This window comes from Leopardus geoffroyi, chromosome C2, assembly GCF_018350155.1.
Source record: "Leopardus geoffroyi isolate Oge1 chromosome C2, O.geoffroyi_Oge1_pat1.0, whole genome shotgun sequence".
Classification (NCBI taxonomy): Eukaryota; Metazoa; Chordata; class Mammalia; order Carnivora; family Felidae; genus Leopardus; species Leopardus geoffroyi.
Genome location: NC_059333.1, coordinates 67479855 through 67507488, shown reverse-complemented (window position 1 = coordinate 67507488; position 27634 = coordinate 67479855). Strand labels below are relative to the sequence as shown.

The 27634-nt window shown below is 40.5% G+C and overlaps 1 protein-coding gene across 1 annotated transcript; it reads left to right on the top strand.

Moving 5' to 3' along the window:
- The first annotated feature begins 1037 nt into the window (after positions 1–1037).
- On the top strand, positions 1038–27116 carry HCLS1 (hematopoietic cell-specific Lyn substrate 1). Its single transcript, XM_045502206.1, has 14 exons — positions 1038–1179; positions 3616–3699; positions 4286–4359; positions 14567–14696; positions 16573–16683; positions 18162–18216; positions 22557–22667; positions 23322–23377; positions 23955–24024; positions 24637–24848; positions 25248–25352; positions 25839–26109; positions 26261–26329; positions 26530–27116. The coding sequence occupies exons 2-14, from the start codon at positions 3616–3618 to the stop codon at positions 26664–26666; spliced, it is 1485 nt and encodes a 494-aa protein (XP_045358162.1). The 5' UTR covers positions 1038–1179; the 3' UTR covers positions 26667–27116.
- The last annotated feature ends 518 nt before the right edge of the window (positions 27117–27634 follow it).

Sequence of the window (27634 nt, the reverse complement as noted above, 5' to 3'; positions counted from 1 at the left end):
GTCTTATTATTTCTAATGCAGAAATCACCTCCACTATATCTTAGACCACTTTCATCTAGTCTCTGTTTGAGTCTGTTGGGAAGCTCAAACCTGAGCAAATCAGGTTAGAACTCCATATCATCAGGGTTAGGAGAGACTAGGTCAGATACAATAACAAACACCAATTTTTAGTAGCTAAAACAGCAAAGATTACTGTTTAGTCTAGTAGTGTTGTCATCATTCTCAGCTGGAGACCCAGGCTGCCAGAGGAGCCACTGGAGAACTGCCCTTTGCCTTGGTGAGCAGGGGGCAGAAAAACATGGCAAAGCTTGCACTGGTCTTAAAGTCTCCACCAGAAAGTGATGTATTTCACTTCTCACATTTAATTGGCCAAAATCAGTCACCTGAGCAAGTCTGGCTTCAAGAAGGAAAGGAAGGAGGGGCAGCAAATCTTGAACAGTAATACAAAATGCCACAAAAACCTTCCAACATCTGGTAGTAGTATCTAGTTCTTTCAGACTTTTCTGCTAGTTAGCTCAGACCCCACTCCGCTAAACAACGTCTGAAACTTTCTCCCTCCATGGCTGGCCTTTCCCGTGACTGATTCTGTTCCATTGTTCAATTGATCAACGCTTATTTGAATATCTGTATGCAAACCCCAGGTTTAAGTGCGATGGGTGATGTAGAAGTGAGTTTCTTTTTAAATCTTACCCTTCAAAACCCACATAAAAATCACTTTTCTCATTAAACCTTTCTAGATTACTTCACCCCATACCAAATTACTTTTACCACAAATTCCTTTACCATAGTAGATGCAAGTGCCTACCTATTTCAAACATGAATGCTGTTCTACAACATTCTTTTATGTGTTTTCTGTGAATGCTTTGCTTCCTTGACCAGATATAAACTCTGAGAGTAAGAGCAGCATTTCTTATAACTTCCCTGTGACTCTCAAAGTGTTGCAAAAGACAAGGCACGGCGGCATTTTTTTTTTTTTTTTTTTAAAGTGCCTAAGCAGAAGGAACTGACTTAAACTTCAGGAAGTAGCTGTGAGGACAGGGTGTCAGGAAATGACAGAAAACCTCTGAATACGGAACTGAAGCAGCAGCTCAGAGTTTCTTGCTCTGAAGTGGCAGTAGAGAGGGGAGCCCAGTGGACGTGAAGAGCTGGGAGCTTAGAGCAGACACTTGGCTACTGGAGGTGGGTACTCTGAGCAGTGGGAAAGTTGGGGAGCACAGGGCAAGAGCTGAATTAAGAGGAACCTACGTGGCTCTTAGTCCTCCATGAGAGATAAAGTCCTTTCTCATAGGCTCTTAGACTTTTATGGCCAGAGGCCTGGGGGTGAGTGATTGTGACTAATGAGCATATGGGGATGGAAACTGAAATGGGGGTCTGGAGCCCAGGGCACATGATGCAGCAGCCACCCAGGACTCTTAGTTTCTGCTGACAGTCTACAACCTTCTCCTAAGGCCTGTTGCTCCTAGGCCCTGAGGCAAGAGGAGGACCATAGGAGATGAAGACAAAGCCTCTGTCCTTAGAGAGCATATGGTCTTGCAAAGAGACAAAACTCACATAGGAGACACTGTGACACAGCAGGAAGTAGTTGCTACTTACACCAGTGCGGATGGAGGCCAAACAATGGTTCGACTAGGGCTAGTTTCTGTGATTGTAGGATCCCAGAATCCCAGAATGTCTGAAATGAAGGGGACTTGATGAATTAGCTACATTAACCTCTTCATTTATTTTCCCCTGGGGAAAACGGAGTATCAAAGATGTTCAGTGATTTACCCAATTAATATTTTTAATTACCTACTCTGGTACCTGACAAATAATAAGAACATATTCCATGTTGATTCCCTTACCCCTGTTCCCACAGGGGCTTAGTAACAGAGCTGGGGTGATCTTCTGACTGAGGTCCATGTACTTTACTGATGCTGTCAGGCAGCTTCATGATGAGGCCCTTAATTGTGCCTGCAATCCTGGGCACCATTCCTCACCAAGTTACTCCCCAGTCCCCTACCTCTAATAGCCCCTCTTGGCTTTTCTATTTCTGCCAGCAGCTTAAGGACACTAATAGTCTCTGCGTCAGAAACTTCCCTTTGTTTAAAAAATACATGAAGATGGGAGGCTTTTGGGTGAGTTAGGCTGAGGCCCCAGAGGAACAGCAGGAAAGAGGAGAGGACCGTCAGTCCTCATTGCTTCCTTTTTGATCATGAATATTTCAGAAACTTCTCCTTTCCAGTTTTCTGTATGAAGTCGTTTTGTCAAAAAGCAGCCCAGGAGCCAGGACCATAGGCCTTATCTCTTCAATCCATAATTGTTACCCCATAAGGAAAGGCAGAGCTGTTCTGGGCAGGGACTCATCTCACAGTGCAGCTGACTCAGTCACTACTTCTCCAGTGTCCTCCTTGCATCTCTTTAACCACCCTTTCCCCCAAATCCTCGGGCTAGTTTCCAAGGAGGCTATCAAATAGCATGGAGAAAGATGGAGCTTCCAAGAGGAAAGGAAAATCGGAGAGTCTGAGAGACTGTGTGGAGACATTGTAGAGTCCTAGGAGCAGTTTTAAGAGGTCTCATTTAAGAGACAGTGAAGAGTATAGGGAAATACACCAGTGGGATGAGGAGTCCAAGGAAGGATGGACAGGAGAGTTGCTAGTTAGCAAGTAGTAGCAGGGTCAAGAAGTGTCAGTGTCCCCCCAGAGCAGATAAGCATTTGTCAATGGACATACAGAGATCCAGGATCCCACACATACAGAGCAACTTGCTGCTCCTCATGCATAAACTGGCAGAGCCAATGGAAACACTGGGGATGCCACAGAATAACAATTTGGCTCCCCTTCATCCTGGTGTTCTCTAACAATTTCTTTATTACTTACTTAATAAAAAAAATCTAATAACTCTCAGTGTTCAAAATAAGGGATTTATTATATGCTGTTTGAACCAGTTATCTTCTTTAGAAATATAATTGAACTGTTCTTAAAAATTAAAGAATAGATGATTCATTCCCAGTAAATAATACTTCCTTATGTGTTGTTCAGGGCAGGAATTTCAGCTGACTGCCCTACTGACCTCATGCACCTATTCAGTAGCTGCTCTTAGAATGAACATGGGATAATGACTTGCACTGGGGTTGGAATTTTCTCAGTAGAATTATGCAGGTGGTAGAGAAGAAAGTGTAGGTGTTCACTTTATTAGGGGCTGGACCAATGCACCTTTCAACAGCTGTAACAGGAGTCATATGTAGAAACTGAGAGGCATGGTGCTTTAATTTGAAGGGTACCCTAGTACTCCTCATTGATTGCCACTTTAAGCCACTACCCTGCTAGCCTTGCAACACAAATGAATGTTCCCAGCAGTTTTGACACTCAGATTATTTAACATTACTCACACCCATGATGGCCTCTCTCCAGACTCAGTAGGCCTAGACCGTGTTAATTTGTCGTGAATAAATCCTCCCCCCTGCTCCTCTAACTGAGCAAAAGTGTTTTCTTAAAACTTCCATCTGCTTTGCCTCAGCTTCCATTTTGTTCTAAGAAAGAATAGCAAAACCACTGGACTGCTATAACATTGACTTCAGCATTCTTGTTTTCCCTCTTCTTGATTTTCTCTCCCTAATTCCCATTTTGTCATCCTCAGATGTGGAAGTCTGTAGTAGGGCATGATGTATCTGTTTCTGTGGAGACCCAGGGTGATGATTGGGACACAGACCCTGATTTTGTGGTGAGTTTGGAAATAACTTTGCTTGGAAAAATCAATAAAAGGTGGAGGTGAGGGGACAAGGGAGAGGCACCTGAGCTACTCTGTTATTACTTACCTTTTAGGGGGCTTAGAAAGGACAATCTGGGACTGAAATAGCACTCATGGCAGAACTGACTGGTAGGACAGTTGGCTGTCATGAGTGGGGGTGTGCATGATAGCTGATGTTGAGGATGGAAGGGGACAGGTGTAGAGAAGTTTGACATTGTGATTGACGGGCTATGACAAGCTAGGCAGAAGCTGAGGTGCAGGTTAACCTGGGTCTCCATTGACCTGTGAGCAGGATATAAGCTAGGCCTGTATAATTTGTGGAGATTCAGAAGTTGTAGAAGACCTAACGGAGAAAGTGTGGGGGATGCATAGCAGAAAGGGAGGTTTCAGAACCCACCTTAATTTTAACATGGGGGGGCAGGGTGAGGAAAATGTAAAGATCGTGACTGAAGGAAGCAACAATTTCAGGGGACCTGGAGGGCATGTGTGTCAGCTACATAGCCTCTCTCAAAGTGGCACATCTCTTGCCATCACTTATTGCTGATGATGTCTTTTGTAGAATGACATCTCTGAAAAGGAGCAACGGTGGGGAGCCAAGACCATTGAAGGCTCTGGACGTGCAGAACATATCAAGTAGGTGCCAAAAGGATTGGGGAGAAGAAAAAGGGTGTGGGAAGAGCCTGAGGAGAACTTGGACACTCAGGGGAGGGTGAGGGAAGAAGGAAGGAAGGAAGGAGAGAAGGTAGTTAATGTCTACATGTCTTTGCATTTGTTTTTTCTTGAATCTATCCCTGTATGTCCCTATGTGTATCATTGTGGGTTTCTGTTTCATGTCTCTCCACTTATCCCCCTAACCTATATTCTCTCTCTCATTTCTAACAGCTATGCTATTTCCCCAAGCGGGTCTATTATAAGGGATTCAGAGATGAGGTGGCTCAAATACTGGTTGAGGTTGTATCACTTTATCTCTCCAACATCTCTCTATTATCTATCTATTCATAGAAATAGAAATGTGTGTCTAGAATGTAGGTGACTTCAGATAGACCAAGAAGGATTCAGTGGAAGATCAAGGTAAATAACTCAGAATAGATATTGTAAGAAGAGGACAATATCAGGTCTCATACCTGGCCTGGATGATTTTTAAAATAAAAATTTGTATTTGGCTACTTGACAGAAGCTGGAAACCATGAATGGTAATATGAAGAAATGTGACAGTTAGAAAACCTATTGATTAAAATTATCTTAGTAATAGTGTTTAAGGGTCTTAAAGATGATAACCGAACGTTTTATCAGAAATAAGAGCAAAACAACGAAACAGTCTGATACTGTAAGAGAGAAGGATGTTACAGACATATCTAAGGGTTTCTGTGGGATATATTGTATATTCATATTGAAAGATTCCCTCTTCTCTTCCATAGATTATTCAGGATCATTTAAACAGGGCTGTCTACTTTGGATGTCAAATATTAGTAGCAGGGTAGACACAATAAACTGCATAACAAGAGCAAAAATAAAAAAGCAAAAATTGGGATGCCTGGATGGCTCAGTTGGTTGAGCATCTGCCTCTTGATTTTGGCTCAGGTCATGATCCCAGGGTCATGGGATCAAGCCCCACATTTGGCTCCATGACGAGCATGGAGCCTGCTTAAGATTATCTCTCTGCCCCTCTCACCCACTCACTCTCTCTCTAAAATAAAATATTTAAAAATTTTTTTAAAGCAAAAATTAACAATTACAAATAAATTGGCAAAATTAATACAATTTAAAACTCCATTTTAACTCCCCCATACAAAATCCCCAGAATTTAACAATAGTGTTTTTACCTCTTTTCCCCTAGATTTAAAAAGTGTCAGCGGATGACCACATTGTATAAACAACACACTAGGAAACTTAGCATGTGTTTATATAATTTGATAATATTCAGTAATATGCATTGTTGTTTGATAAGACATAATGATTTATCTCAAGAAACTGTAATGAATATTGTTCTTAAACAAACCAACCAATTCTGGAAGCAGTTGGAAAGATGAAAAAAATGGAACAGGTTCATTCAGGAAGTTTCTTGATGCTCCTTTCCAATCTCATAGATCAAAAAAAAAAAAAAAAAAGATCCTTTTCCTTTTCTGAGTAAAGGCTACTCAGCCCTAGTATCCCGAGAACTCTGAAGATGAAGATACCAATATTCTAATACCTTTCCCAACCAGCTTGTCTCATGCATAGTAGGAGCAGAATATTTTAAGGAAGACTGCTAAATCTTTGCCATGATCTTATAGAAAGAGCTTGAATTTGTTAGGTTCGACTAACAGCTCTGCAGCTACAAGTAATGTGAATTTAGACATATAACCTCTCGGAATCTCAGTTTATTTGTTTGTCAAAGGGGAATAATAATGGCTACCCTGCAGAGTATGGTTAAAATTCAAGGGGCTAACATGTATCAACATTCTAGTGCAGTATTTAGCACCTCTTAGCAGCTCAATAATATTTCTCTTCGTTTTTAAAAAATGTTTATTTATTTTTGAGATAGAGAGCATGAGCTAGGGAGAGGCAGAGAGAGGAGACAGGATCCAAACTGAGCTCTGCCCTGATAGCAGCGAGCCCAATGTGGGGCTCAAACTCACATACCCTGAGCAAAAGCCTGAGCCAGAAGTCAGATGTTCAACCAACTGAGCCACCCAGGCACCCCAATATTTCTTTTTCTTGTTAATATAGTTTATTTTTATTTATTTCTTATTTTCTTTAACGTTTATTTATTATTGAGAGACAGACAGAGACAAAGCGTGAGTAGGGGAGAGGCAGAGAGAGAGGGAGACACAGAATCCGAAGCAGGCTCCAGGCTCTGAGCTGTCAGCGCAAAGCCAAAAGCAGGGCTCAGACTCACAAACCGCGAGCTCATGACCTGAGCCAAAGTCTGATGCTTGACCCACTGAGCCACTGAGGTGCCCCAATATAGATTAGTTTCAATTATATTCTTTCTTCCTAAAAACCTAACATAAACATGTAAAAAAATTAGAGTCTTTCTTCTTCCTAAGTGCCATTTACTAGGACTGTTGTGTTGTACAACTCAGTATATCCATTACTCTGTTGACCCTTGGAATTATAAAATGTAGTGACCTTGAATGTTACCTTATTAACCTAACTGGATCTTTTAAGGATAGCATACATGGTAGAGATATTTACACAAAAACCCACTTCCTTCCCATTCACCCAAGCTACCAAGATGTAAAAGTCCCATCTCTGCTAGTAACTAGCCAGGTGACCATGAACAGGTCACTTTTCCTCTCTGATTCTCAGTTTTCCCACTGGGATCGAAAAGACCTCTAGAGGACCTTCCATTATTAAGTCTCTAATATTCTGGGATTCTCTCTGGCTAACATGGGCTAAGCCAATCTTTAAGGTCAGATGAGAATCACTAAGGGCTTTGGAAAGGAGGGGGAAGTTGGAGAGGAGAACAGTAGCTGCAGAGTTGAGATCACTCAGAGCAGGAAAAGGAAGTGATTGTGGTTCTCACTAATCTCACTACCTTCCCCCACACCATAATCTTTCTTTTTTAAGTCTACCTAAAATATACTTAGTTTGGGGAGTGACTTGGTAATTCAGTGAATAGCTCAAAGGATAATGTCTGTCCCTCATCTATTGTATAGAGAAGCCTGGGCCAGGCAGCTGCAAGCAACCTAGTGTTTCCTAGTAGCTGCCTGATTTTCAAGGTCTCTGGCCCTTTTTTCCATCTTCTTTTTGCCACTCTTGCCCTCTCATGCTCATGTGCCTCTTTACAGTCCATATATCCCATGTCCACCCCTGGCTGGATGTAAACACTGAGCTGCTTCCTGTCACTATACGTTAGTTATGCCTATTCTAAAATTTTATGTAAATGCAGTAATACAAAATATATTCTTTTGTGTCTGTCTTCTTTCACTCAGTATAATTATTTGAGATCTAACTATGGTCTTTGTGTATCAGTCTTTTGTTCCTTTTTACTGTCCAGTGGTTTCCCATTATATGGGTATATCTTAGTTTGGTTGATCCATTACCCTGCTGATGGATATCTGGGTTGTTGGCAATTTGGAACTATTAAAAATAAAGCTGTATGAACATTTGGGTCCAAATCTTTTTGTTGACATGTGTTTTTATCTCTCTTGGGAAATATCTTGAAATAAAACTGCTGAGTCATATAATAAGTATGCATTTATTTTTTTAAGAAATTACCAAACTGAAAGGAATTTACCATTTTTTATTCCTACCAAAAATGTATGGATTTCAATTGCTCCACATGCTTCTCTACACTTGGTATTGTTAGTATTTTTAATTTTTATCACTCTTGTGGGTATGTGGTCATTTTAATTTGAATTTCTTTGATGCTTAATTTTATTGAGCACCTTGTTATGTGTTATTCATGTATATTTATATGTCTTCATTTAAAGTGTCTGTTCAAGTGGTACCTGTGTGGCTTAGTCAGTTGAATGTATGACTCTTGGTTTCAGCTCAGATCATGATCCCAGGGTGGTGGGATTGAGCCCCGTGTTGGGCTCTGGGCTGAGCATGGAGCCTGCTTAAGATTCTCTCTCCCTCTCTCTCTCACTCTCTCTCTTTCTCTCTCTCCCCCTCTCCCCAACTTGTGCTCTCTCTCTAAAATAAAATTTAAGGGGCGCCTGGGTGGCTCAGTCGGTTAGGTGGCCGACTTCGGCTCAGGTCATGATCTCACGGTCTGTGAGTTTGAGCCCCGTGTCGGGCTCTGTGCTGACAGCTCAGAGCCTGGAGCCTGTTTCGGATTCTGTGTCTCCCTCTCTCTGACCCTCCCCTGTTCATGCTCTATCTCTCCCTGTCTCAAAAATAAATAAAACGTTAACAAAAAAATTTTTTTAAATAAAATAAAATAAAAAAAAAAAAACCTTTTTACTATCCCAGGACTTTATATTCCTACATATATTTTAGAATAAATGAGTCAATTCCTACAAAAATATCTGATCATATTTTGGTTGAAATTGCATTGAATCTATAGATCATTTTAGAGAAAACTGGTATCTTTTTTTTTTTAATTTTTTTTTTCAACGTTTATTTATTTTTGGGACAGAGAGAGACAGAGCATGAACGGGGGAGGGGCAGAGAGAGAGGGAGACACAGAATCGGAAACAGGAAAACTGGTATCTTAATGATCTTGAATTTTCCTATCCATGAACATGGACTTATTTATTTCTTCTTCAATTTTTTCAGTAATATTTTTTGATGTTCAGGTCTTGGACATATTTTACTATTAAATTGATGCTAAAATAGTTCATGTGATTTCATGGGATAATAAATAGTATTTATTTTTAACTTTTAATTTTCAAATGTCCATGGCTAGTATAGTCATACTCAGCAATATTGCAGGTTTGGTGTCTGGCCCTCACAATAAAGCAAATATCAGAATAAAGCAAGTAAAATGAGTTTTTTTATTTCTCAGTGCATATAAAAGTTATGTTCACATTATATTGTGGTCTATTATGTGTGCAGTAGCATTATGTCTAAAGAAATAATGTACATACCTTAATTTAAAAGTACTTTGTGGGGTGCCTCAGTGGCCTTGGTTTTGGCTCACGTCATGACCTCACAGTTTGTGGGTTTGAGCCCTGCGTCAGCATGGATTGGGATTCTTTCTCTCCCTCTCTCTCTCTGCCCCTTCCCCACTCATTCTTTCTCTCTCTCTCTCAAAAAAAAAATTTTTTTTTTAAAATAAAAATACTTTGCTAAAAGATAGTAAGCATCATCTGAACATTCAGTGAGTCATATCTTTTTGCTGGTGGAGGGTCTTACCTCCATGTTGATGGCTTCTGATGGCTTCTGACTGATGGTTGCTAAATTTGGGGTGACTGTGGCAATTTCTATGGAAAAATTTTCTGTATCAAAATTGGAAGTTTGCTAATTGATTGACTTTTCCTTTCATGAATGATTTTTCTGTAGCATGTGACACTGTTTGATAGCATTTTACCCACAGTAGAGCTTCTTTCAAAATTGGAGTCAATCCTCTAAAACCCGGCTGCTGCTTTATCATGTAAATTTATGTCATATTCTAAGTCCTTTGTTGTCATTTTGACAGTCTTCACAGCATCTACACCAGGAGTAGTTTCCATCTCAAGAAATCACTTTCTTTGCTCATCCATAAGAAGCAACTTCCCATGCATTCAAGTTGTATCTTAAGATTGCAGCAATTCAGTCACATCTTCAGGCTCTACTTCTGATTCTAGTTCTCTTGCTGTTTCCACCACAACTGCAGTTACCTCCTCCACAGGACTCTTGAATCCTCAAAGTCATTCATGAGGGTTGAAATCAACTTCCTCAAACTCCTGTTAACATTGATATTTTGATCTCTCCTTGTGAATTATTGAATGTTCTTAATGCCACTTCTAATGGTGAATCCTTTCCAGAAGGTTTTCAATTTACTTTGCCCAGATCCATCAGAGGAATCATTATCTATGGCATCTATAGTCTTAAAGGATAGATTTCTTAAATACTGTCACAAGACTTGAAAAATGAAATTATTCCTTGACCCATGGGCAGCAGAATGGATGTTGTGTTAGCAGGTTTTGAAAATGACACTAACCATGTGGTCCATCTCCATCAGAGTTCTTGGGGGGGCCAGGCGCATTGTCAATGAGCAATAATATTTTGAAAGGCATCTCTTTTCTTAGTAGGTCTCAGCAGTGGACTTAAAGTATTCAGTAAACCATGTTGTAAACAGATGTGCTGTCATCCAGTCTTTGTTGTTCATTTATAGAGCATCAGTAGAGTAGATTTAGTGTGATTCTTAAAGGGCCCTGGGATTCTCAGAATGGTAAATGAGCATTGGCTTCAGCTTAAAATCACCAGCTTCCTTAGCCCCTAACAAGAGAATCAGCCTGTCCATTGAAGCTTTGAAGCCAGGCATTGACTTCTCCTCTTTAGCTATGAAAGTTCTAGATGGCATCTTTCAGTAGAAGGCTGTTTTGTCTACATTGAAAATCTTTTGTTTAGTGTAGCCACCTTCATTAATTATCTTAGGTAGATCTTCTGGATAACTTTCTACAGCTTCTACATCAGCACCTGTTGTTTCACCTTGAACTGTTATGTTATGAAGATGGCGTCTTTCCTTAAACCTCAAGAACCAACCACTGCTAGCTTCCAGCTTTTCTTCTGCAGCTTCCTCACCTCTTTCATCCCTCATGGAACTGAAGAAAGTTAGGGCCTTGCACTAGATTAGGCTTTGACTTAAGGGAATGTTGTGGTTGGTTTGATCTTCTATCCAGACCACTAGAACATTCTCCATATCAGCAATAAGTCTGTTTTGCTTTCTTATCATTCATATGTTCACTGGAGTAGCACTTTTAATTTATTTTAAGAACTTTTCCTTTGCAACTGGAATGTATTATGCTGAGTGAAATAAGTCAGTCAGAGAAGGACAGTTATCATATGTTTTCACTCATGTGGATCTTGAGAAACTGAACAGACCATGGGGGAATGGAAGGGGGAAAAATAGATACAAACAGAGAGAGGGGGAGGCAAACCACAAGAGATTATTAAATACAGAGAACAAACTAAGGGTGGATGGGGGGGCAGGAAGGGGAGAGGGAAAATGAGTGATGGACATTGAGTAGGGCACTTGTTGGCATGAGCACTGGGTATTGTATGTAAGCCAATTTGACAGTCAGTTATATACATAAGAAAATTTTAAAAAAGAACTTTTCCTTTGCATTCACAACTTGGCTGACTGTGTGGCATAAGAGACCTACCTTTTGGCCTGTCTTGGCTTTTGAAATGCCTTCATCATTAAGCTTAATGATTTCTTTTGAAATGATTTTGAAGCTTTTGATTTAAAGGAGAGATGTGTGACTCTTCTTTCACTTGAACACTTAGATGCCATTGCAGAGTTATTAATTGGCCTGATTTCAAAATTGCTGTGTCTCAGGGAATAAGGAGGCCTAAGGCAAGAAAGAGAGATGGGGAAATGGCTGGTTGGGGGAGCAGTCAGAATACATGCAACATTTATGACATCTCAAGAAACCACTTTCTTTGCTCATCCATAAGAAGCAACTTCCCATCCATTCAAGTTCATGATGCCCCCAAACCATTATAATAGTAACGTCAAGCAGCACTGATCACAGATCACCATAATCAATATAATAATGTTGAAAAACTTTGAAATATTGTGCAAAGTACCAAAATGTGACAGATACATGAAGTGAGCAAATGGTGTAGGAAAAATGGTGCCAATGGACTTGCTCAATATAGTGTTGCCACAAATCTTCAATTTGTTAAAAACACAATATCTGCAAAAGTGCAATAAAGTGGCATGCCCCTAAAATGAGTTATGCCTGTGTGTAGAAATGAAATTGATTTTGATCATGCCCTTTTATCCTGTGAACTTACCAAATGTACTTAATAGTTCCAGTAGTGTATTCTGTAGATTCTTTAGATTTTCTGCATCTGTGATCATATCATCTCTGGATAAAATCTTATCTGTGTGACTCATCTCTGTGCTTTTATTATTGTAACAAAAACAAAACACTTGGTTCCCATAAACTGCATCGCTTTATCAAATTCCAAGGTATTTTAAAACTTAAAATAGGTATCTGAGACTTAATGTGTCAAACGTTTCTTAGATATGCTGCTTAGCACATTGGATTGTAACTTTTTCTATCTCTCCCACCTGACCACTATCTCCATATACATTAATAATCTTTGTATCCTCACAGCCTAAAAGTGCCTTATACTCAAAAGTTTAATTAATACTTATTGAGTGAGGTACTAATATGATTAAGGCCTATTTAGAGTGGCTTCAGCTATATTCTAAAGAATTTGATAAGAAGTTGGTCTTTTTTGGCCCCAACATTTTTATTTAAATTGTATTATCTATTGGCATCATCCTCTGATTAGCTTTGCTATCATCCATTAGGTGGAAATTCCTGAATTTCATTTTCAAATCCCCTTTAAAAACTTGTTTTAACAATGATATAGTTATGACCCACGTGGCAATCATTAGACTCATTAAAACTTCGCACATTTTGCTCATTTGAAAGTAATGTTTGGCATCATTTTTGTCATTCTTCATCTGAATATTTTGGTTGGGAAATAACAGTTATTTACATGTTCTTGGAACCAGTAGCTTTTTTGACACAGACATTTCTAAAGTGTCAGTGTTAATGAACTAGCAACACAGGATCTCTGCCTCCACTGCTGCCAGAGGGTTTAGAGCAGGCACGGAACAGATGGTCCTTCCAGCTCTTAGCTTAATTTCATCTGGTTCAAAGCCAGCTTTCTAAAATTAACTATGACTAAAGCCGAGAGGGCTTTAAAAAAAGGCTTTTGGTGGGCTTATACTAGAAGGCCACCAGATGGATCTATTCTTCCATGAAAGAAGAGAATTTCTGCTGTGGGATGGCCATTCTAACCTGTAACCAGTGTATCTGGTTTTCCTAAGCTGGTGAAGTCCCAGTAACATCACTGTCTCAATTCCCTAAACCTCTTTTTCTTGCTGCAGGAAGTGAAATTTTTTAATTTAGGGTTCTCTTGTCCAAATGTTTCTAAGAATCCCCAGAAGTGCCTCTATGTGACCAAGTATACATACTGATTGTCCCTTATTGGTGCTAGTGCTGACCTGTCACTTCATATCCTCAGAGCAGACAGATCTGCAGAGGTGCTCTCTACCCTCATAGTGAAGATGAAAGTGAAGTAAGAAGGAGAAGGCTTCCTTTTGGTGTTACATTCTCTTAGTGACAGAGGTGTCCCAAATCAAGTTTATTTGGGTCTTCAGGTGTTACAACAATTAGTGATAAGACTGAATTTTGTTAGTTTTTATTAGCTTTTTTTTTCATTTCAGTGTAGTTGATACATAATGTTACATTCATTTCAGGTGGATAACTTAGTGATTTGACAAGTTTATACATTATGATGTGTTTACCACAAGTATAGCTACCATCTGTCCAGTTACATCGCTATTATAATATCATTGACTACATTCCTTGTGCTTTGACTATTACTTCTGTGACATATTTATTCTATAACTGGAACCCTGCATCTTCTACTCTCCTTCTTCCATTTTTCCCATCCCCTCTGGCAACCATCAGTTTGTTCTCTGTATTTATAGGTGTGATTCTGCTTATTGTTTGTTTTATTAGATTTTAGTGTAAGGAATTTCAGATTTGGGGGTGGAGACGAAGGGCATTCATTTTTTACCAAAATATACACCAAATACTTAACGTATAGATAAATCTCCCAAAGCTACATCTTTCCTAACTGTCGTTAATGACTTCCTAGTATGGCATTGAAAGGTAATATTGCAATTTACTTAACTGTTCTCCAAGTATTAGCCCTATAAATTGTTTCTTAGTTCTTGCTATTATCTTCAGTGTTTCAGTGAATATCGTTAAATATTAAGACTTGCCATATTTAAAATTATTTCCTTGAGGTAGGTTCTCAGGACTAGAATGTGGGAATAAAGGGGTATATAAATATTTTTGTACTTCTGGGGAGAGAGTATCTAATGCTAGAAAGCAGACCCATTCAGAAGGAAAATAACTTCCCAGTTACTAGAATATAATTGGTATCACTGTCCTCTAATATTTAAGAACATGAAAAACGGGACAAGTATCAGAAGTTTATTTAGTGGACAAATTAACAGACTAGAGGAAATATTATTGGCTTGTGGAGAGTTTAAATCAGACTATGGTATATAGGCCACACTAATCTCTTACTCCCAGACCCAGCATTGATATACTTTGGGAGCTCAGGTTATTGCTAAAAATAAAGAACACATCTCAAGACTTCCATTTTTCTGGGAGGGAGAGTTCATTGACTTGTGCTAGATGAGTCTCTGTCATGTGGTTACTTCCAGTATCCACCAGCTGAGGAACAAAGTGTCAGAGGAGCATGATATTCTCAAGAAGAAGGAGATGGACTCAGGGCCCAGAGCATCCCATGGGTATGGAGGTCGGTTTGGGGTGGAGAGAGACCGAATGGACAAGGTGAGTTGAAAGAAAGATGTTTGCTTAAAGATAAAAAATTGATTCATTTGTTGCTATTGTAGTTTAAAACTTATTCAAAGTACAGCATTAATTTGGGCTTTAAAATAGAATGTCCACATACTATTTGTATCATTTTTTTCCTGATTTCAACACATAAATATAGATGGTAGAAAATGTGGTCCAAGAATTTAAAAGGGCTAGCCTGTGGTAGACCCAGCCATGCTGGGTAACTCCTAGATTGAGGAGACAGGGTCACAATTAGAGAAGGGAAGAATATGTCTTAAAATCATTTACTGTTTTCAAATGTTTGTATAGAATGTTGATATTGCAACTTCTTATTATTTTCTTTACTGTGTATTTAGTGTTCTTTGTGTATATATATATATTATACCTTATATGATATGTGCATGGGAAAAATATTGATGTGAATTTATTCGTTAGATTCCATCAAATACAAATATTTTCCTTTATCCATTAGCTACCACTAAAGTATGGTTAAAAATGCTTGTGTCTTATTTATTTTTTTTTAATTAAAAAAATTTTTTTTTAATGTTTATTTATTTTTGAGACAGAGAGAGACAGAGCATGAATGGGGGAGGGTCAGAGAGAGAGGGAGACACAGAATCTGAAGCAGGCTCCAGGCTCTGAGCTGTCAGCACAGAGCCCGACGCGGGGCTTGAACTCACGGACCGTGAGATCATGACCTGAGCCGAAGTCGAACACTTAACCGACTGAGCCACCCAGGCACCCCAAAAATGCTTGTGTTTTAAATCATAGTTTCCATTGACTTTTCTAATCTCAAAGATAGAGATATATTCCCGTAACAACAACAACAAAAAAGATTTTATTTCTAAGGAGGAAAAAATAATTCAATGAAAAGCCTTTAGTGCACCCTCAAGAAGTGTTTTGTTTTGTCATTATGTAAAGTGCAATGTAGGCATTGTATTCACAAAATTCCTAGGAAAAAACTAAAATAGATAAGCATTCATGCATTCTTAAATTCACAAGCAAAGTTGACCTACACAGACCTAAAAATACTGTAAAATGAGTTCCTAGGAGCTCATATACGGCAATGCTTCACATCAATCTCTATATTGATGTTTGTCCTAGCATGAGATTCGAAACACAGGAGAAAGGAAAGGCTTTCTAATTTCTTCTTATTTGGGACTCTGCATTATTTGGTTTGAAGTACTAGTCAGTTCCCAGATTATTAAAATAGCCATATCTAAATATTAGAAGAGATAAACCTTTTAAAACCAAATAGAAAATAAAACAATAGTTGGAATAAAAAGTGAAGGGGCATAGAAAATTTATATGCCCTCTTGGACTACTTACAGTATTGTCTACCAACCCCCTTTGGTGCAGAGTCAGTCAGTGTTAAATATCAGGGCTCAGTTGGCACTTCTGAAATGTGATGGTCACACAGAAACTATAATCCAGAACAGAAGCACTTGGCTGTTTTAATGAAATATGCAATCTTGGCTATGGTATAAAGTTAGTCCCCTTTGATCTCTCTTTATTAACTACTTAATTCTATTTTGACCCATAAATCCCTTGTTTTTACCTTTCTTTTTGTTTCTGGCTTAACCACTGTTCTGCCTACCTCGAATCTATCCTGATGGTTCCAGCCCATCCTACAGGAGTGTCATAAGTGATGGGTTCCTAATGGTATTAAAGAAGACTCAGGATGTGTGAGCCTCTAGAAAAAGCAACCTTGCTCTCTCCAGTCATATACTCCTTACATGATACACTGGTGGAGGCTATGAGACAGACCCAGAATGGAATTTCTGGTATTCTTAAATCCCAAACCACGTCTGTATCATTTTAATTTTTACAGTCATTTTTGTCTTTCACTCTTTCCATCTGATTTTCTTAGAGTGCCGTGGGCCATGAATATGTTGCTGAGGTGGAGAAGCACTCTTCTCAGACTGATGCTGCCAGAGGCTTTGGAGGCAAATATGGAGTTGAGAAGGACAGGGCAGACAAGGTAAGTATCTCCCTGTGCCACCCAGCTCAAATCCTGTGGGATTTACCAGCACTCACTGTTGAATGTGGGTCTATGCTTCTCCTATGGAAAGACGGCAGTGGCCTCAGGAGGGTCCATCATGAGGATAGCTCCCATAATCTTCTTCGGCAAGTTCCTTTGTGCCACTTTTGGAGGCCACATGCTGAGCTCAATAGTGTTAATATAAATGATACAAAGATTCTGAAACTCTGTTTTGATAAGGAATCAAACATTGATAAGGAAGTCAAACCATTGATTTCTTCATTGCCATGAAGAAAGGCAAGGGAAATTCCAAAGCTCCTCTTTTGTTCAAGCATCGAAACCTTATCATTATGCCTTTCAGGAGAATGTGGGAGTCAGCTTAAGTATTATGACCACAGGAGCAAACAATCAAGTAAAACAGCTAGTTAGGGTTATAATGTTTTTAGAAGGTAAAGGTTACTTTTCACATGATGTAGCACAAAACCCTGAAGCCCAGAGGTTTTAAAGACTCCTTTGTGGGAAAAAAAAAAAAAAAAAAAAGGTAGTTTTAAAAAGAAAAAGCACAGTAGGATGGAATTTCCCTTCTATCTTGTCTTTTCCTGATCACTCCTTGTTCTTTGTTTCATCTTCTGCCTCCTGGGTCACAAATTGAATTACCTAAATAGTCAGTATGTCATGTAAACCAAGAAACAATACATAGTAATGGCTCTTGAGATGCAAAATCTAGTCTTGCCTAGAAGACCTATAGGTACTGAGCCAGATGGGGATGTAGCTATGAGTGATGTTAGGTATTGGCCAACATATCCAGTCCTAGAGCAGCAAAGATGCAGGTTCTCCTAGTTGCCTCTCATCCCATCAAAACACATCTCTGGGTTTCAGCTGCCATTTAGGGAAAGAGAAGAGAGGCACAGTACCATCAATTAGGAATAGGATAATATCTCTTACATGTGCGTAGTGCTTTATAGTTTACAAGGCGCATTCCTAACTATTATCTCATTTTAGTATCGTGAGAGTTAGGAAGAAAAGCACTAATTTACTGAGTGACACAATGCAAACACTTTACATACCTTGACCCACTTATTACTTACACTGTCCCAAATAAAGAGGGATCATTTCTCCATTTCATACTTGAGGTTAGTAAGGAGGTTTACTTAGTTTCATTTCATATTTGAGGAGACTGAGGCTCACTAATGTCAAAGGACATGCACAAAGTTAAACAACTAAAAACAGGGCAAGTGGGGTTGGGGGTTGAATCAAGAGCTGATGAGCCCATAACGCTCATGTTCATTGCTCTGTAGCACACTGCTGCTCCACCAGCCTGTCAGGTCAGGGTGTCATCTGTTTCTTGGTCAAACCCTCATTCTCAGCCCTAAGCTCCTATAAACTAACCTCTGGCCTGAGCTAGGGGGGAGGTATGTGAGGGAGAGGGAAAACTGTCAGCTCCAGTTCTAATCAATCCTCTCTCCTTTTCTCTGTAGTCGGCAGTTGGCTTTGATTACAAAGGAGAAGTGGAGAAGCATGCATCTCAGAAAGGCAAGGACCCTGTGCTTCAACCTTTGCAACCCAATTGACCTATTCAGCTCAGACTTCACCTCCCAATAGCTGTCATCAACTCCCTTTAGTTCCATGACCCAGTTCCCCACTATTGTATTTATTTTTAAATCCAAGCATGTACTTGCTTCTTTCTTCTTTATCTCTTCCTATGAGATTGTTTAGTCCCCTTTTCCATCTGGATTGAAAATAAGGTATTCTATTCCTTTATTTTAGGAAGGTATCCCTAAGTTTTAACTCTCATTTTTTACTTAAGTTTAAAATTAATCACTATCTCATTCTGAGTAACAAAGAAAATGTAGAATAATTTAATTGCATTCCTTCTACATCCTACATTCTTTGTACCAACTGGCCAATTGTTGCCCAGTGTAAGGATTCCATGTGTTTTTAAACCCCACAAAAATGAATCACTATTATTATTTAGTGAATGCTTATTTATTTTTTATTTATTTTTTAATTTTTTAATGTTTATTTACTTTTGAGAGAGAGAAACAAGAGTGTGAGTGGAGAGGGACACAGAGAGAGGGAGACACAGAATCCAAAGCAGGCTCCAGGTTCGAGCTCTCAGTACTGAGCCTGATGCGGGGCTCAAACTCACAAATTGCGAGATCATGACCTGAGCCAAAGTCGGACACTTAACCGACTGAGCCACCCAAGTGCCCCTAGTGAATGCTTATTTAAATTGTCCAACATATTTACCAACTTCCTAGCCCATTCCTGTTTATTATATTTCGCTGTTTCCTCATTGCTTTTATTTCCTTCTTACTAAAGTATATCCTTTGATAATTCTTTCAGTGAGAGCCTATGAAAGAACTCCCAGGTTTTGTCTGAAAAATATATTTTGCTCCATTTCTCATTGTTACTTTTCCTTCATCACTTTGAAGGTATTATTTCATCCTCCTTGGCATCTCTCTTGTGTACGCTAACCATCATTCCTTTGTGTCTCTACTTTATTTTTTTCTGTGAGAGGTTTTCCTTTTTTTAAAATTTTTAATGTTTATTTATTCTTGAGAGATAGAGACAGAGTGTGAGCAGTGGAGAGGCAGAGAGAGAAGGAGACACAGAATCTGAAGCAGGCTCCAGGCTCTGAGCTGTCAGCACAGAGCCCAATGCAGGGCTTGAACCCGTGGACTGCAAGACCGTGACCTGGGCCAAAGTCAGATGTTTAACCGACTGAACCACCTAGGTGCCCTGAAAGGTTTTCTTTTTGTCTCTGATATTCTGAAATATCATTAGGATATATCTAAATGTTGGACTTATTTCTCTTTCCTGCATGAGACTATTGTTCCTCTTCAACCTGAGAAATAACTTCAATTATAGAAAATTCTCAGGTTGGTTTCCTTTGGATAGTGCCTCTCCTCTCCTTTATTCTTTCTTCTGGAACCCATATTAGATGCATACTGGAACTTTTCCTTCTCTTTTTAATGTATCTCTCCTCTCTCTCTCTCTCTCTCTCTTTCTTTAAAGCCTTTATATTTTTATTTATTTACTTATTTATTTATTGTTTCAAGTTTTTATTTAAATTTGAGTTGGTTGACATAGAGTGTAATAATGGTTTCAGGAGTAGAATTTAGTGATTCATCACTTACATATAACAGTACTCATCACAAGTGCCCTACTTAATAACTATCACCCATTCAACCCATCCTGCCACCAACACCCCTCCAGAGACCCTCAGTTTGCTCTCCATAGTTAAGAGTCTCTTATGATTTTCCTTCCTCTTTTTTTTCCTTCCCCTATGTTCATCTGTTTTGTTTCTTAAATTCCACATATGAGTGAAATCAAATGGTATTTATCTTTTTCTGACTGACCTATTTCACTTAGCATAATACTCTCTCTAGCTCCATCTACATTGTTGCAAATGGCAAGATTTCATTCCTTTTGATGGCTGAGTAATATTCCAGTGTGTGTGTGTGTGTGTGTGTGTGTGTGTGTGTGTGTGTGTGTGTATACCACATCTGCTTTGTCCATTCATTAGTTGATGGACATTTGGGCTCTTTCCATAATTTGGCTATTGTTGATAATGCTGCTATAAACATCTGGGGGCATGTGTTCCCATTGAATCTGTATTTCTGTATCCTTTGGGTAAATACCTCATAGTGCAATTGCTGGGTCAGAGGGTAGGTTTATTTTTACTTTTTGAGCAAGATACATACTGTTTTCCAGAGTGGCTATACCAGTCTAGATTCCCAACAATAGTGCAAGAGGGTTCACTTTTCTCTCCATCCTTGCCAATACCTGTTGTTTCCTATGTTGTTAATTTTAGCCATTCTGACAGGTGTGAGATGGTATCCCATCATAGGCTTTGTATTTTTATTCATTTATTTTTAACTTTTTAAATGTTTATTTATTTTTGAGAGAGAGAAAAAGAGAGTGCACGAGCAGGAGAGGGCCAGAGAGAGGGAGACAGAGGATCCAAGGCAGGCTCTGACGCAGTGAGTGCAGAGCCTGACATGGGGCTTCAACCCACGAACTGTGAGATCAGGACCTGAGCTGAAATCCAGAGTCCAATGCTTAACTGGTTGAGCCACCCAGGTGCCCCTAGACTTTATATTTTTAGAGAAGTTTTAGACTTACAACAAAATTGAGAGGAAGACACAGAGATTTCCCATACACTCCTCCCTCATCACCCCCATACGTGTAGCCTCCTCCATTATTAACATCACTCACCACAGTGGTACATTTTTTGCCAAGGATGAACCTACATTGACACATCAAAAATCACCCAAAGTCCATCCATAGTTTATCTTAGGGATTGCTATTGGTATTGTACTTTCTATGGGTTTGGACAAAGTATAGTAACATGTATGGGTACTTAAAGTTATATACTTCCCTCTAAACAAACTTTTGCTGCATTCCACATGTAAACCACATGTGTGTTTTAATTTTTATTAAGCTAAAAATGTGTGTTCTAATTTCTCTTTTGATTTTTTCTTTGACCCATGGGTTATTTATAAGTGTGTTATTTATTTTCTAGGTATTAGAGAATTTTCTAATTTAACCCTATTGTGTTAAGAGAATATGATGTCTAATATTTCAACCTTTTTAATGTATTGCAACTTATTGTATAAGCAAGCATATAGTCTATCTTGGTGAATTTTCTATGTGCATAAAAATAGTATATTATGCAGTTTGGGGATATAATGTTCTGTAAATGTCAACTAGGTCTTGTTAGATGATAATGTTGCACCTTCTATAATTTTAGATTCTTTTTGTCTAAATATTCTATCAATTAATGTGACAGGAGTGTTAATATTTTCACCTAGGATCACAGATTTGTCTATTTCTTTCTGTTTCTGTCAGTTTTTGCTTACATATAAAGCTGGATTATGTTAATTGGTTATACCAACATACATATTCCTCATAAATGATGATTTGTTCTCTTGTTATTGTATTATAGCTCTCTTATCTCTTATAATGCATTTTCTATTGAGGTCTACTCTGTCGCATATTCCTGCCATCTTTCCAATGCTTTTTCTTTCGGTGGTATATATTTTTCTAGACCAGCATGAAGTTAATTTCTCCTCTTAGAATTCCTGTGTAATATAAGTAGTGTATAACTGGAAATTTGCATTCTACACATTCAGGGTAAGCCTGGAGTTTCCAAGTCCCATAGGTAAAATTTCCCACTATCAAGTGCTGAACAAATGACAACCCCCTTCACCATTTCCCTGGAAAAATAAGTAGAATTTTTCTAGAACGCTTTTACAGAAGCAGGTAGAGTGTCATTTCTTGCTCCCCAGTCCCCTGTTCTTGTATAAGAACCACTGACCCTAGATCCTAATCTCTAGACACTAAATTCGGGGCTTAAAACATCCTTGGGTTTTCTCAGTCCACTCATAATTACTCTCATATCTACTGCTTTGATTCATCTCTTTGTTTCTGGAGCCATGATTTTTTTTTTTTTTTTTCATTTGAGCTTCACTATTAAAAAAAAAAAAGACGATTGTTGTATTTTAGCAGATATTGCTAAGTGTTTATATAGGAGTAAGAACAGGCTACATTTCATATGTATTTGCCTTTTTTTGCCTGAAAGTGTCTCTTTACATTCTCTATTCTTTCCCCTTCCTTGAAGAAGGGAGAAGATTGAAATGCTCTTCTCATCTTGAGACAGAAGTAAAGGCGAAGAGGAAAGGAGTGAACAATGTTGAATTACAGCTTCCAAAAGATGGCCTAGGACACTGTCTTTAATTCACTTAGATGCTGGCCCATCTTTCTTCCCAGGCCCCTATCCCCCCTGCACCCACTTAACCTGACTTTGCTCTTCCACAGTACCTTCCTTTGGGCTGAGTGGGCTCTCATGACTACTTCTTCCACCACAGATTACTCTCATGGCTTTGGAGGCCGTTATGGGATAGAGAAGGATAAACGGGATAAAGCAGCTCTGGGATATGACTACAAGGGAGAGACAGAGAAACATGAGTCCCAGAGAGGTGAGTTGGGATTGGAGAGGAGGGAGGTCACACAGTAGCCTAGAGCCCTCCTTCCTTCCTTGCTGGAAGCTGACACAGAGGACCCAGAGTACAAAGGTGCAGATGTGCAGTGGTGGTGTAAAGGGTAAGTGTATGTATGTGGGGTGGATGGGGAGAAACCAAGAGGACAGAGAGGAAAGAAGCAAGATTAGGAGCAGGACAGAAGAAGCCAAAGAGAAGGGGTCACTGAGCAAGAGAAAGATAAACAGGCTGGGTGATGACAAGTGAGTGATTTGGCTTTGAGTCTCACAGGCCCCTGTGCCTCACAAAGACAGAGAGGTCTCTCTCCTCCCTGGGACATATAGGGGATGGGTGGAGGAACCTCCTTATTTTTTTCCCATTTCCTCCCTATATTACTTCCTTTTCTGTCACTTCTCTCTTTTATCTTTCCCTCTTCATATCTATCTCCAATCCATTTTCTTTTAACTGTTTTTCTCCCTATCCTTTTCTTTCTCTTTCCATCCAGGCTTTTCTCTACCCTCTGATTCTCACTCTTCCTCATCCATCTCTGTTTTTCATATTCCTGTTGTCTGGTCTTTCTTCCATGACTCCCCTACCTATACATTCCTAGCATTTTAACTCCTCTTATGACTCTCAGACCTTTCTGTCCTGCAGATTATGCCAAGGGCTTTGGTGGTCAGTATGGAATCCAGAAGGACCGAGTGGATAAGGTAAAGCACCAGAACACCAGTGTCTTGAGAAAAGGTCCCTAAACTGCACTTGAAATGCATTGAGATAAGAGAAGCTAAGTGTCCTGAGCTGTTGTCCTACACTCCCCATTGACTGCTTTCAGCATTTAATGAGCAAGTCTTCCAGAGCCTGAGCTTCAAATAAAGAGAATGGGGGGAGTCAGAGAAAGAGACAGAAACACAGATAAACTTCAGGGAAAGGTGATGTTTGAAATGTCATTGATTGCTAGACATTGCTTAATTCAATCTATAATCTATTTCTATTCCATGCACACCAGTTCCTCTTCATGCATTGGCTGGGCCCTGCTGCATTCTAGGCAACTGGACTTAGAGGTGTGAGGTTCTAGGTTCTCTGAGCTTTCAAAAAGGGGAGCTGAGCCCACCAGTTTAGAAATTCTTTACCCCTCTCTCTACCACAAAACAATATAGGAATATCCTGTTTAACTATTAAGCACCAAATGGTTAGGGATACCTCCTATAGTGGCCCCAATACCCAATACTGACTTTGGGTTATCACCATTCCCTTCTCCTCCCTCCCTGCATACTGTTCTCTCTACAGAGTGCTGTTGGCTTCAATGAAATGGAGGCTCCAACTACAGCTTATAAAAAGACGACACCCATAGAGGCTGGTGAGTCTTAACAATTCCTTTTCTCTATTTTCCTCAACCACCTCTTCCTTCTCATTCTTTCTTATGCCTAGACTACCCTCTCCATGCCTTTAACTACTTAAACTAGCCGAGGTAGACTTGATCCTGCCTGTATATTCCCAAATTCTCTCTCCTAGAAAAACTGGATTAAGTGGGTAGAGAGATAGAGTGACATTAGGAAGGAACTGTGAGCAGAGAACATAGGAAGGGAGGGTTGGGGAGACATTTGGGAAGAATAAGAAGGATAAGAATTTGGGACTGGGAAGGAGAGGGTGGGTGGTGGCCAGAGGGCATACAGGTTTAAGGAATGTGGATAGGGAAGGATGCTGGTTAGGAAAACAAAGCTTATAATTTAGAAAGGACAAAAGTGTGAGATTGCATGGCTCGGCTATATGGAAATCTAGGCTTCAGGGCTATATTCTCTTCCTAAAACCCACTTGTTCCTCCATCAGTACCTCTTACCTTCCCTCCCATGAGTTCCCTCTCCATCTGCTCTCTGCCTGGATATGTAACCAATTCCTTCTCTTCCTTCAAGTGCCATCCCCACCATACCTGATCCAAGACAATCCTAATTCTTCTTGCCTGTGTCTGCAGCTTCTAGTGGTGCTCGTGGGTTGAAGGCAAAATTCGAGTCCATGGCTGAGGAGAAGAGGAAGCGGGAGGAAGAAGAAAAGGCACAGCAGATAGCCAGGCAGCAACAGGAGAGAAAGGCCCTGGTAAAGATGAGCCATGAGGCTAAGCAGCCAGTAGACACTGTGGGAGAGCCAGAGGTGCCAGCCCCATTGCCCAAGAAAATCTCTTCAGAGGTGAGTGCTTGGTCTTCTGGGGTTCACATCCAAGATTCCTTGCCCAAATAATGTAAGGAGTCCAAATCATTGGTAGAAAATAAGGCACAGGCCTCCCTGGTGTTAGGTAAAGTTGATAACTCCTGTCTCCATCTTCGGGAAGATTTCAGGCTGAGTGATTGGGCCTCATATATACCAAAATGTTAGAGGGGGAAAAAAAAATCAAGATTTATATAGACCAAGATTTGCATATTTGGCCATGCAGCCAGTCATTGCTACAGGAACAAGAAGGAGCTATCACTTCAGGTTGGAGCCCATCTAGAAGGATGATTGATTTGGATTGGCAGAGACAGGAAGGGAAGTGTAAGAGAGAAGACAGAGGTTTACATACCTATAAGAGAGATGCTTCATTCTTCACAGGCCTGGCCTCCAGCAGGGAGCTGTCCACCATCAGAGCCTGGGCCTGTGAGAACCAGTAGGGAACACCCAGTACCTACCCTGCCCCTGAGGCAGAATCCCCCAGAGGTGAGTAGAGCCCCAAAGATCCTCTACCCCTTCCCCATCTCCTCATGGGAGGAAAGGTGGGCCATATGAAGTGACCAACCACCCTGGTTTGTCTGGTACTGTCCTGGTCTTAGCATTGAAAACCTTGCATTCTGGGGGCTACCTAGTCCTGGGAAGATCAGGAGAGTTAGTCATCCTAGCCGTGGTATTCTCAACAATGTGTTTTGCTTCAATCTTTTCCTGGTCATTTGAGGAATCAGACTTGCTTTCCATTTCCTTCTCTTCACACCTTCTACATTCCCCTCCTATCACCTCCTGGTAGATGTTTTGAGTGGGTAGGTATGGGAGGAAGTCAAAGAATAAAGATGGATGAAAGCCTGTGTTCCCTAGGAGAGTCTATTAGGTAGAGGTGAGGACGAGGGTAGAATTGGTAGGATGGTGATGGGTGGAGTCTTAGTACCCCACCCATGGGTGGAAGTTGTTCTGATCCACACCATCCCTTCTCAGGATGAGGAGCCCCCAGCCCTGCCTCCCAGGACTCTGGAAGGCCTGCAGCTGGAGAAAGAGCCAGTGTATGAAGTAGAGCCTGAGCCTGAGCCTGAGCCTGAGCCTGAGCCTCAGCCCAAGTCTGAGCCTGAGCCTGAGACTGAGCCTGAGACTGAGAATGACTATGAGGATATTGGAGACATGGACAGATGTGAGCAGGATGGTGAACCAGACGGGGACTATGAGGATGTACTCGAACCTGAGAATCCTTCTTTTGCCTCCACTATGGCTGGTGAGTGGGGGGTGGGGGGTGGGAGAAGCAGCTCCTGCATTGGGTCCAGTCCAGGGGAGGGCAAAAGGAAGAGAAATTCCCCCACTACCCAGAAGGACCTGTTTTCCTTCTCCATGTTGGTGAGACCATGTTTATATTTCTCTTCATGCAGAATCATCTGGCTACCCAGCTGGGGCTGGAGCAGGGATCTCAGCAATAGCCCTGTATGATTACCAAGGAGGTAGGTTTGGAGTGGTCTGAGGGGTCTGGTGCCTGGAGGCCCTTACTACAAGAGAGGGAGATGGATTCTGAGGGTCAGGGGAGGACCCAGGATTAGCATCCAGAAGAATAGCACCCTTCTTTCCCTGAAGTTTAAAGTGGGGACAGGAATGAAAGGATTATGGTCTGACCATGCTAACATCCCATCCATTTCCTCCCCAGAGGGAAGTGACGAGATTTCCTTTGATCCTGATGACATCATCACTGACATTGAGATGGTGGATGAGGGCTGGTGGCGGGGACGTTGCCATGGCCACTTTGGACTCTTTCCTGCAAATTATGTCAAGCTCCTCCAGTAACTGGCTCTCCCTGTCTCCTCTACCGTGACTTCCCAAGTCCAAAGTGTTTCTGCCTTCATCCCCACCCTATTCTTACTGCAAGTGTCATGAGTTGCCTGAGATTCTAGAGAGACATTCCTCTCCCTCTCCACTAGGGGTTGGAACAGAGACAGCATGAGGAAGGGGTCTTCTTCCCCTCAGTGTCCTTTCTACCCTAGATGTGCTCACGGACATACATTCATCTTGTGGTCCTGTCTCCTTCCTCATGAATACTCTCTCAAATACCCCAAGTTCTGCCTTCCTCTGTGAGCTCTGAGCTTCCTGGTTTGCTTACATGGAAAGGTATGTCTAGATTGTCTGATTTGCCTGGCTATACTGTTTGCCCACTTTCCTTTTCTGCAGAGATTTTTTTTAACCTTCTGTCTGCTCAATCTTAAATCAGAAATAAAGTGGGGCTGTGGTTCATTTGTATGCTGAGGTAAATAGTACTTTTTATGCAGGCCTCAATGGCCCTACTCTCATGGCTCCAATTCTCCTTCCCTCTCTCAGGTGTATCCAGAAGACCCCCTCCTGCCATTGCCCACTGCCCTGCACCCTGTATATCAAGGTTAAATCTTCTCCTTAGATTGTACTTAAACCCAACACCAAACAGTTTGGCCTGGAAAATGGCAGTAAGGTGAGGGGCCAGAGGACCAGGAAGTATCCACATTAAGGCAGTTCAACTTGCACTGGCTTTAGCAGTTGTGAGAGGCCAACCACCTTCTTCCTGGGAGTAATGACTGCGTTCTTTAAGGACATGATGATACTTTCTTTTTTTTTTAAGTTTACTTATTTTGAGGGAGAGAGAGAGAGCATGGGAGGGGCAGAGAGGGAGAAGAAGAGAGAGAAAATCCCAAGCAGGCTCTGCACTATCAGCACAGAGCCCAATGCAGGGCTTGAACTCATGAACCATGAGCCAAAACCGAGAGTTGGACACTTAACTGACTGAG